The sequence below is a fragment of the Nothobranchius furzeri genome, chromosome 8 (assembly GCF_043380555.1).
Source record: "Nothobranchius furzeri strain GRZ-AD chromosome 8, NfurGRZ-RIMD1, whole genome shotgun sequence".
NCBI lineage: Eukaryota > Metazoa > Chordata > Actinopteri > Cyprinodontiformes > Nothobranchiidae > Nothobranchius > Nothobranchius furzeri.
Window position 1 is genome coordinate 72,211,801 of NC_091748.1, and position 11,220 is coordinate 72,223,020.

General features: G+C 43.0%; 3 protein-coding genes and 1 long non-coding RNA gene across 8 annotated transcripts in view; 3 read left to right on the top strand and 1 right to left on the bottom strand.

The window, feature by feature from the left end:
* Positions 1-4,759, top strand: part of stxbp3 (syntaxin binding protein 3) — a 44,329-nt gene extending 39,570 nt beyond the window's left edge. For both annotated transcript variants that reach the window (XM_054752072.2, XM_054752073.2), the window contains exons 14-19: positions 127-262; positions 390-496; positions 576-674; positions 1,850-1,935; positions 3,778-3,926; positions 4,126-4,759. In XM_054752072.2, the coding sequence (XP_054608047.1) occupies positions 127-262; positions 390-496; positions 576-674; positions 1,850-1,935; positions 3,778-3,926; positions 4,126-4,229 (681 nt within the window). In that variant the 3' untranslated portion in view covers positions 4,230-4,759. The remainder of the gene's footprint in view (positions 1-126; positions 263-389; positions 497-575; positions 675-1,849; positions 1,936-3,777; positions 3,927-4,125) is intronic.
* On the bottom strand, positions 1-7,976 carry LOC107392991 (uncharacterized). The gene is made up of 2 exons (XR_001573855.3): positions 7,843-7,976; positions 1-344 (listed from the first exon to the last, which is right to left on the bottom strand). It is a non-coding gene; the product is annotated as an uncharacterized lncRNA (long non-coding RNA).
* ankmy1 (ankyrin repeat and MYND domain containing 1) overlaps positions 7,876-11,220 on the top strand; it is a 20,171-nt gene continuing 16,826 nt past the window's right edge. For 3 of the 4 annotated variants that reach the window (XM_015971072.3, XM_054752071.2, XM_015971073.3), the window contains exons 1-4: positions 7,876-7,975; positions 8,048-8,266; positions 8,335-8,481; positions 8,564-8,755. In XM_015971072.3, coding sequence (XP_015826558.3) covers positions 7,904-7,975; positions 8,048-8,266; positions 8,335-8,481; positions 8,564-8,755 — 630 coding nt within the window. In that variant the 5' untranslated portion in view covers positions 7,876-7,903. The remainder of the gene's footprint in view (positions 7,976-8,047; positions 8,267-8,334; positions 8,482-8,563; positions 8,756-11,220) is intronic. The other variant, XM_015971075.3, reaches the window with a different exon arrangement.
* Positions 8,984-11,220, top strand: part of LOC107392982 (uncharacterized) — a 4,047-nt gene continuing 1,810 nt past the window's right edge. The window contains exons 1-2 of the mRNA XM_070554298.1: positions 8,984-9,283; positions 10,604-11,039. Of these exons, the coding sequence (XP_070410399.1) occupies positions 9,106-9,283; positions 10,604-11,039 (614 nt within the window). The 5' untranslated portion in view covers positions 8,984-9,105. The remainder of the gene's footprint in view (positions 9,284-10,603; positions 11,040-11,220) is intronic.

Below are 11,220 nucleotides of genomic sequence, written 5' to 3' on the forward strand. Positions count from 1 at the left end.
TGCACTTCAGTCGGGTTTAATTTGAGATGTGAGCTGCGCAAAAATAACATTTGTGTTCTGCTCTGTAGCCGAGTCCGACCTTCAGCTCGTCAGATCTGAAGATAATTTCTGTGATGTTCTGAGCAGGACCTGGCCGTAGGATCTGACGCTGATGGGATGAAGGTGAAGGATCCCATGAGGACTCTGCTGCCTGTGCTGCTCCACCCGTACTCCAAATACGACAAGATCAGAGCTGTGCTGCTCTACATCTTCAGCCTTAACGGTAAAACCATCTCCTGTAGTCAGCTGGCTGTTGTTGAATGACGGTGTGGATCAAAACTCCTCCTCTAACTCGAACATTGCAGCTGTAATAAAGCAGAACCAGATTTGTTTATTTGCTGTTTGAACAGGAACAACAGACGAGAACTTGAGCAAACTCATCCAGCATGTTAAGATTGAAGACGAACGAGAGTTTATCCAAAACTGGAAAGAATTGGGAGTCCCAATCATCACATCGGTGAGTGGAGGTGGAGGGAGGTGTCTTTTTGACTTACTGGAGTCTTACTGCCACTTGTTGTTGTTCCTTTGTTTTTCAGTCTTTTTCCATCTCGCGCAAAGTGCCCAGACGGGATCATTCCCAAGAGGAGAGATACAACTTGTCCAGATGGATTCCAGTCATAAAAGATGTGATGGAGGTAGGAGAATGTGCTTGAATTAACGGATTGATATGAATGCTTTTTAGGTACTTTTACAAAAAAAAATTGAAAGTCATTTTATATTAAACTAAAATTAAGTTTTTGTATTCAAGCTAATGCGATCCATTTTTATTCTGGGAGCGCTGTGCTGCAGCAGTGGCTGTGCTCGGGAACTATTTAGTGGTTTAACGCCCCCAGTCCAACCCCTTAAAGCTGAGCATCCGGCAGGGAGGCAGTGGGTCCCATTTTCAAAGTCTTTGGTATGACCCAAGCAGGATTTGAACCCCCATCTCCCAGTCCAGGGCGGACACTCGTACCACTAGGCCACTGAGCTGGTTAATGCTTCTTCATCTAGTTTACCCCCCCCCCCCAGCCGCAGAATGCACTCTCACATACATCAACTCCACATTGGGAGAATGGGGTCTTCACACACCTGTTCTCGCTTCGCTGCGTGGGGCTGGGGGCTAGGAGTGAGAGCTGGCCGTCTGGTTGGTGTCTGGGATGGTGGGTCGCCTACTTACCATCACCCCAGTAAGAACGGGACCATCTAGGGTGTGTATGGGGAGTGACGTGTATTCTTCTGTGTCTTTACGTTAAATGTGTTTATGTATGAGCATGAGGGTGGGAGTGTGACTGTGTCGTGTCAGGTAGGTTCTTGGGCTTCTCTCTCCTGGGACATCTTGTGGTGCTACAACATCTTGACCTACCCTCCCCCGCCACATTTCCTGCTGGTGGGTGGGGCCTCTCGTGTCTGGGACTGGATGTTTTTGGCATCTGCTGGCCAGCTCCTGGTGGCCGCCTGGTGGAATCAGGACCCCCAGGCTCTGTTGAGTCTTTGCCGGGGTTAGGTGCCCTTGGTTCCCAGGCCGCTGAGTTTGGAGCTCAGCCTGAAATCCTACATAGTTCCTGAAAGGGGGAAAGCACCGGATTGTAGCTTTTAGGCTTTACTGTTGTGTTTTTCTTCTTGCAGTTCAGCGTTTCCCTTACATAGGCATAGCTGTGACGGCCCGCCACAGCTGAAATTCCTAGAGGAAACACTGCAGTTTGGGGTTTTTTCCAAACGTTATTGAATATTGAGTCATATTGTCACAAAAAAGCACACAGATGCACATAAGTAAAATGAACTGATTTTCCATAAGGATGTTTTCCTAAAGGTGTGGTTTTGTTTCTTTCAGGATGCCATTGAGAACAAACTGGACACTAAAGACTGGCCGCATCAGTCTCAGTGTCCTGCTGCCTGGAACGGCTCCGGGGCTGTCAGGTGGGTTTTCCTGGTCGTCATTCATGATCGGCTTCACGTTTCTGAGAGGAGACGTTCAATTTTGCAAAAGAGGCTTCTGAATTTTTGTTATATTCTAGTTAAAATCAAAACCTCTGACGAAGCAAAGAAAGTGACATTAGACTTGTGCTTTGAGTTTCAGTTTGTGAATGTGTGTGTGAATGGGTGAATGACTGATTGTGTTGTAAAGCGTCTTGGGGGGTTCCAGGACTCTAGAATGCGCTATATCAAATAGAGGCCATTTACCATTATTGGTCCCATTTTTTCTTGTTAGATTAGATTTCCCATAATTAAGGCCTTAAAAAAAGTAGTCCAGTGGTCTTTAAAGAGCAAGTCAACCCCTACCAGAGTCTAACTCCACTCCCACTTCATGTTTGAAAAATGCAACACATGCTGTTGCCTGGCAGACCGAGAGGGCGGAGCTTCTAACAAATACACACACACACACACACACACAGGCTCACGACAGCATTGTGACATCATAACGTACCAGTTTACATCATAGCATACCTCTTAGCCAATAACGGTGGCAGATTTAAATTAAAATACAGTGCAGAGTTTTTACCTGACAACGGCACAACACTGCCAGTTTTAGGCAGAATATTTAAATTTTAACTAAGATGCACTGAAGTGTCAAATTATTGACGACAAAGAGCAAGTCACCCCCAAATAAACTTTTTTTTGCTGATAAACTAAATAAACGAGTGTCTAATCGTGCTGCAGACACGTGTCGTCAATAATCTGGCACTTCAGTGCATCTTAGTTAAAATTTAAATATTCTGCCTAAAACTGGCAGTGTTGTGCCGTTGTAAGGTAAAAACTCTGCACTGTATTCTAATTTAAATCTGCCACCGCTATTGGCTAAGAGGTATGCTATGATGTCATCTGGTACATTATGATGTCACAATGCTGTCCTGAGCCTGTGTGTGTATTTGTTAGCAGCTCCGCCCTCTCGGTCTGCCAGGCAACAGCATTTGTTGCATTTTTCAAACATGAAGTGGGAGTGGAGTTAGAATATGGTAGGGGTTGACTTGCTCTTTAACAAAATAGCTTCATTTCATTTGGAACTCTATGAAGAGTTTCTAACCGTCGCCGTTTTTGTGGACAACCCTAGTATGAGCAGAACCACCTACTCATTTGGGAGCGTCCGTGCGCGCACATTGTTACTGCATTGCTCGTTTTTAGACAGTACATTCATTTTCATGCTCTGCAGGGCAATTATCTTGATCGTGTTACTTTTCAGTTCTTTTAGTTCCTATAAAGGATTCAGGCAGAGTCACTTGTGAGGAGTTTGCGTCCTTTTGTCATTGCGAGAATGTAATGTGTTAAGTTTGACTTCCTAAAACACAATTTTTACGTGGCCCGTGAGATAAATATCAAAAATATATTAAAACTGACCCGCTGGTCGATTTTACTGCAAAGACTACAACTCCCATGTTGCTTTGCGGCGTTGGCGCGGAGCCAAAGTCTTGCTCCATGGTCTCTCCGAACTCCTCCCATGCCCGGGTTTTTTGCTCGTGTGTAATTTGGTTATTCCACATTCAGTCTTAATGCAAAAATAAGTTTGTTTCCAAATTAAAAGGTTCAAAATTGCATATATGTTGATAAAGAAAATGTGCAAATTTGCTGTCACTTTTTCAAAAAATACTAAGTTTGGCCTGCGACTTTGTCCCAGATTTTCATTTCGGCCCCGTCTGAATTTGAATTTGACACCCCTGTCCTAAAACCTGCAGATGCCCTGTTTTACCAGTCATGTCTGAGTAAGAACACCCGTTTTCCTGCATGTGCTCTTAAATCTCATCCGAGTTGGTCTCTACTCCACAGCGCTCGCCAGAAGCACAAACCCAGCTCTCAGGATGAGCGCCGGTCTGGCTCTCGCCTCATCATCTTTATTATCGGAGGAATCGCCTACTCTGAGATGCGCTCTGCCTACGAGGTCACCCAGGCTGTCAAATCCTGTGAGGTCATTATAGGTGAGCATTAATGCTTTATTAGTACACTCCTTTTTTCCTTCTGGTCTTTGGGGTTTTCATCATTTATTTATAGTGAATAATGCTTTTCTTTAAACCTGATTGATTTACCTGTTCTGGTGGTTTTACTCCCCCTGCTGGAGCTTGGAAAATGTTTTTGACTTCACAAATGTAAATTTTATTTTATTTTTATCATATCCAGGGTCTTCTCACATTTTAACCCCCACTGGTCTTCTGGATGACATTAAAGCTCTGAGCAAACGTCCAATGGAAAGTTTTTCAATAGAGGAAAGAAGCAACGCCTGAAGAAGATTAGCCGTCTGTGTTCCTATATCTCACATAGCTCTGCACACTGCACTCAGCTTCCCAAATGCAATACTGAAGGGAATTTACCCTTCGCCTGTATTTGTTTTCTGATCATCACTCAACATTTAATGTAGTAGACATGAGGACATACTATGTTTTAACATGCTCGTTAGAATTTGCTGAATTTTAGTTCAAATTGCTAACAAAAAGACCTCATTGAGATTATGTATAACTTTATAATAAAAAGTCAGACTTGCCCTCTTCCTAATAAAAGCCTTTCTGATGGCCTTTCTCCTGAAGAACGGATGCTGTTAATGTTAATGTTACAAATGAAAAAGTTGAGACAGGACAGTAGTTGTAAAAACCACAACAGTAATGTATATACAGTTTCATATGCACTGCTATGCTGTTTCCACTCTTCACTATTGTTTATTCTCTCATGACTATTGAATAGTGTTTTAACTAAGTATTTACTTTTTTTATTTGAATAATTCACTCATAATAAACTAATAAAGTGGTTCAAATAATTAGTCATTTTTTATTATTATTATTACGGTGTCTTGTTTTAGAAGCTGAAATGACATCAAAGGCACTATCCAAAGCAATGGGACAAACATTTTATTCATTTGGGGATTATAAAGTAGAACAATAAAAGAAAAGAGCACATAAGGTTCATATTACGGCTTGGAAGCATGTAAAATGAACACATTTTGATTAAGGTGTAAACAAAAATAAATTGTTTTATTATTTGAGTCCACAGGTATTTTCTCAAACTCATCAGAATAAATTTAGGTTGATATGTGATAAAATATTAAAATGCAGCTTTTGAAACAGAAAAAACTGGAGCATTTGTCCATTGCAAACTTTCAAGGATTTTATTGTACTGTATTTTACTACAGTTAAAGATTTCAGCAAATGTATTTTTCTTTGAGTCTTCACTTCCATGGCAATTTGAAACCAAGAGCACCGGTTACGGGAGAAAGGGTCTGCTGACATGAACATGAGTGGTCCTGCTTCACTGATCCTCCAGAGACGGCATCAGCAACAGGGAATCACTTTCATTTTATTAAAACAAATAGTCAAGTCAACTTTATTTATAAAGCACTTTACGACAGCATGAAAGCTGACCAGAGTGCTTAACAAGCCAAAACAAAAACAGTAAAAACAACAATTTCCTATTGCTGAAAATAAGTTAAAGGTTCATTATAAAAGGAATAAAAACAAATAATTCAAACTAAAAAGCTACTAAAAACAGATGCATTCTCGCACTGAATTAAAAGCAACTGAGAACAGATGGTTTTTTTTTCACTTCAGGCACTCGAGTACAGACGCTGCCCTCTTTCGCTCCCTTATCTTTTTTCCCAAGGCTCTTTGTCCTGTCTGCCCACAGAGCGCTTCTCCGCATTTCTTCTGAAAAACTTTTTTTTTTTTTTTACTAACCATGGATTTGATAAACTGGTCATTCAATGCGATCGATGAGATTTTTTCAACAATGAGAATGGAGCACGGGGGCTCCCACATGTCCACAGGGGACACACCCGGTGGGATATATGCTGGATTCCTGGAAGGAGTGGAAGATCATATGCCTCTCCCAGCTGTCCATTGAGGACATCGAAGACGTGTGGATATTCGGCCTGATGACCACTGGATTTCTCCTGATTGGAGTGGGAGGATATCTGGTTTTCTGGAAATTTGGGAAGACAGGAGCGATTGGAGGGCGACCCGCACCGACATAAAGCACCGTCCGTGTGGAGACTTCTCAGACTGGGACGTTACTCGAGGTGAATCGTAAGCTGGACAATGTTCTAGCTGCGATACCGGTATTAGTGCGCAAAATGGATGTCATCTCGGAGAGAGTCGCCGGACGGTATGGACAAGTTTAAAAACCCAAAATTGGCTTCACTGAAGGACTGGAATGATCAGTATAAAGACTGAAGGCAGAGAGGAAAATCATCTCAGCCTGACCCAAACAAATTCTTATCTGAATCTGACGCCATGGTAGCCTTGAGCGGCAAGCAAATAACCCCCCCACAAAGGAATGCAGACAGATGCTGTGAAAACCCGACCCCCCCCCCCCCCCCCCGCCTTCGGATTGGTGGACTTCAGCCTGGCGAGGTCATCAACTGGAGGAGTCAATGTGCTCTTTGCTTCTCCCAAGATCTCCCACCTACAGTAGATGGCTGCTCTCGCTGGGAGAAACAGGATCCCAGCCCCCCCCCCCACCCCCGCCTTCCTATTGGAGTCTCATGTTATGTAGTGTTGTCTGAAGTCTGTTGCATATCTTTTTTAGGTGTTTTTTTTTGCAGAGCAAAGCTGCCCTCCTGGTGGAGGGTAACTCTGAATTGCCTTGTTTTCCCTCCACCTGAACCAATCCTCATGTAACCCTCTGATCTCTATTAAGTTAGCGCGACTCAGGGTTGCGAATGACCACAGTAACCAGTTCTTGTCATGTGTCTTGCCCATGTATGTCTGATCTCTGAATTGTGTGTACTGAAACTCTAATTTCCCTTTGGGATTAATAAAGGATTGATTGATTGATTTAAAGCCTGACAGTGAGGAAGCCATCCTAAGTGCATTCCACAACCTTGGGGCTGCTACTGAGGAAGCTCCGTCACCCCTGAGCTTCAGTTTTTGGGGTGATGTGATCCCCTTTCTTCGAACCCGTCAATAGTCGTGCTGCTGCATTTTGCACCATTTGAAGACAGGAGAGGTGAGACTGCGGGACACCAAGGTACAGTGAGTTACAGTAGTCAAGGTGTGATGTAATAAACACGTGAATCACTGTCTCAAAATCACTAATTGAGAGCAATCCTCCTTAAATGGTAAATCCAATGAATTAGGTAGGCCATGTTTAATGGGAATATAAAACTGGGTGTTGTCTGCATATAAAAAGAAACATCCATGTTTCATAAAAACTGAACCCAGAGGTAGCAAATAAAAGGAGAACAACAAAGGGCCCAGCACCGATCCTTGAGGAACGCCGCATAAATGAGATGCGTGAAGCCACCTAAAGATACACAAAATGACCTCTCAGCCAAGTACGATCCACAATCTCCCACAGACAATCCAGAGTCAGTGGTACAAATTTACAGAAAGTTGAAGGGCAGCAGCAACCTGAAGAAGAATTGATGGTATCTGAGCTCTAATGCTCACTATTTTATCAATAAAAAAAGGTCAAAAACAATTCACACAGCCCCTGGGAGGCCTCAATTTTTGCAGGTTGGGAGATATTGAGGACATTATCTTAGACACTAAAAAGAACACGTGGCTTATTGCAGACAGACTGAATGATTTTTGAAGAATACTTCCTCCTTTCCTCCATCACCACGACCAGATAGCAATAAAGAGCAATATGTAAAACATTTCAATGCCCCACAAAATCATGACTCTGAAAGATAATCCATCTACAAATTTGATGGCATTAAAGCAAAGCGATGCAAATTTTCTTATTTCCAAATACATTTCCTAGTAGATTTGAATCTTAAAGACTCTTTAGTCGGAACAGAATAAACTCTTTAAAATCTCTATTGTATAAAACATGTGAAAAGTTGGATTATTGTTATTTAATTTAAAGACTACAAACTTGGTTAAAAATAAACCCACAAATACTTACAGAAAGTCACCTTTGAGTCTTTTGGTGAGCATGCGTGAGTCTTCACCTGGCTACTGTTGCCATGGTAACTCTCCGAGATCCGAGCTCGGTGTTAAAACTCCAATCTGATCTTCGTGAGTTCACGTTTTTACCTGTAAGCTAGTGGTCATTTTACGCCAAATTAACTCGTTACAAACAATTATTTTAATATTTAAAATGCATTCAGGTGAGACTGAAGTCCCGGATGCTGCCGTCAACCTGTGGAGGTGCTGCGGAACCAGCCGGGACAACGGCTCAAAGCAGCGGGAACAGAGTCACGCTGGCCGGTGACGGTGGACGCGAAGGGCTCGGTGTCCAGGAGTGGTCCGACGGGTCCAGATATGAGGGGGGGTTTGTTGACGGTCTCAAACACGGTAAAGGAAGGTACACCGGTAGAAACGGAGAGGTAACGTGGAACTATCACGTGAATGTGTCGTGAAAAAGTTTTGCTCTGACTGAACGTTTCCTGTTTAGTATTATGAAGGGTCTTTCTTCAAAGACTACAAGCATGGCGACGGGCTGTGGTGCTGGCCGACAGGCTACCGGTTCACGGGGAGGTTCTACCTGAACAGAAAGGAAGGGTATGGTCAGGAGGTCTTCCCAAATGGAGATACCTTTCAGGTAAGATTTACGAAGAAAGATGAAACGGAAAACTAGTTTATTTTTGACCACCTAAAAAATAGGTTTATAACTGCGTGCGCAGGGGTTGTATTACCGTGACCAGAGGTTTGGTCCAGGTGTGGCGACCTATTCGGATGGGCGGCAGGATGTGGGTCTGTGGCTCGGCCACCGTTTACTGAAGCTCTGTACCTCGGCAGAGGAAAGCTTTAGTTTGAGCGACATTACCGGATATTCCACCTTTTTGCAGCCTTCCGTCTGTGCAGCCTCTGCAGAGGTAAGTGCTGTGTTTTAAAACTTTGTCACCCGTTGATTGCAGAAAACAATTTATGCTCTTGGTTAGTTATGTAAAGAAAAAACAATAAAATGTAACCAAACTAAAAATACACCATATCAAACACAACATTTTACACTGGTTTATGAAAATGAATGTGATTCATGCAGTTCACCCCTTGGGGGCGCCACTGCCTTCAGCTTGCTTCGGGGTCAGTTTAGCAGCCAACCCCTTGCGTGTGACGTAGTGCTCTTTGGCGGACGGCGGAAGTGGACTGCATAAACAGTGTGGGCGGCAGTAAACGACCTGTGGGAGAGCATTTTATTTTAATTCGCGTTATTTTCGCGAAAAAAATGGTCATATCTTGCTGTGCGGTGGGTTGCTCTAACAGGCAAGGTTATAAAGCTAATGTAGCATTTTACCGTATTCCTGCCGATGAAGATAAAAGGCGGCTATGGCTAGCAGCTATCAATCGGAAGGAGTGGCAGCCCTCCAAGTACACACGGATTTGCAGTGAACATTTTTTGCAAGGTAAGATTCTTGTTTTCTTTTAATAATATCTTCCGTCTTTCATGGCACGCTTACTAATGCTGTCATTATTAACGTGAGGTTTAGTCACCATCTACCACCATACAACGTTAATCCCTCAAAAAGTTGGTGTGTGTCTGGTATCGACCCTTTCCATCAACGTCACCAAGTCACGTGGGTCCACCATGCTGGACGGCAAAAGCATGTAAACAGTGAGCGACACCAGTACTAAACAAAGGGAAAAGTAGAGCCTGAAATTGTTTTTGCGTCAAAACAAAACTCCTGCAGCATTCCTTCAACTAGTTCATGCCCAGTTCAGTTATCAGAAGAAGTAGTGCATCTAGCGGGGGCTCATAGAGAGTGGTATGTTAACTAGATTACCAACGTTAGCTTACGTTCTCTCTGCAGCTGTTCACCGATGTAAACATGTTGCTGACTTGGCCTAAATTCACCCCTCTGGATTTATAACTTTATGTTATAAACAGCGTTTCACGTTACACCAAAGCTGATTTTTAAAAAGTCCGGATCCCTACCAGCTTCTGTTGCTGGTGGTGTTACCGGGTTCAGCTGCTGCTCTCACACCGGAATGAGAAGATCTCTGAACGGCGACGCTCATATAAATAAATAATGTAATTTTAACACATGCAATCATATATCGGAGCTTTAATATTGTTAATAATTATCTCGCTTTACACTACAGTGGACGGAGCGCAGCCTCCGTGGTGAAATGCCCGTCCATCAGGATTATCGATAACTAGTATAAACATCACATTTATCCCTGTCCCTGTCTTCCTCGTGAAATAAACGAACATTAATCTTACCCGGTAAAAACATGTTCGCTGCAAATCTGAGGGCTGCTAGTCCGCTCGATTGATCGCTGCAGTTCATCTCCGTCCTCAGTCTCCATCAAAGTTATTAAAAAACCAACGAGTTGAGTTTACATCCTTGTCTGTTAGTGCAGCCGACCACGCAGCAAGCTAAAACCATTTTACTGTCAAATCAACTAAATTAAAGGATAAAAGGCTACAAACTGGCTTGTTTTGACTAGCTTCACTGGAGTTTCTACAGGTGTAAACGGTCTTTTTGCCGTCCATCATGGCGAAGGGGGCGGTCACATGAGTGGCGTGACGTCACGTGCAAAGGGTCAATACAGCAAAAATACATTAAAATATCATCTAATTCTACCTTTCTGGATCAGTAGCTAATAATATATCTATCTATCGATCGATCTATTGATATAGATATATGACGGCATGTGGTGACTACCTCATCTCAGTTATGTTTTGGTTGACTAAGTTGCTGATTTCTGATATCTTTTATCAGGGCAGAAGAGTGATAACCCCTTGTCACCCAATTATGTGCCATCTGTGTTTGCACATATCAAATCCCCTGCTAAAAGGCGAGCTCTAGGAAGTCTAAAGAAGTATGAAGCGAGACAGGCCATGAAGAAAAAGAAGAGGGAGGAGTCTTCCAGACATGAAGCTGCCAGATCGCTTCTCAATCTCTCAGCTGAGGTCTCCGGATCAGTGTTCGTTGCAGACGGAGAGGAGACTGAAAAGGAGCCTGCTAATAATGATATAATTGACAACTCAAAATGTGATGCAATGTGCCAAACAGAACTAACTTCAGAGAACATCAGATCCCTTCAGTTTGAGTGTCAGCAACTCCGGGACAAGACTTTTGCTCTACAAGAGAAGCTCAACTCAGACATTCTTGAACAGGCAAGCTTGAAGCGTTTACAGGACTACACAGCTATCAGGTGTAAAGCCAGCCCTTAAAGACACCGCAAACCTCACGTTTTCAACAGCTACTCTTAACATTAATGAGACTGAGACTGAACTTACCATATCATTTTTATCTTATCAGTTTGTGTTCACAGCTCTACCATTTCCAGAGTTTTTATAAATGTAATCAATGTTCTGAATAGGGTTGTCACGGCA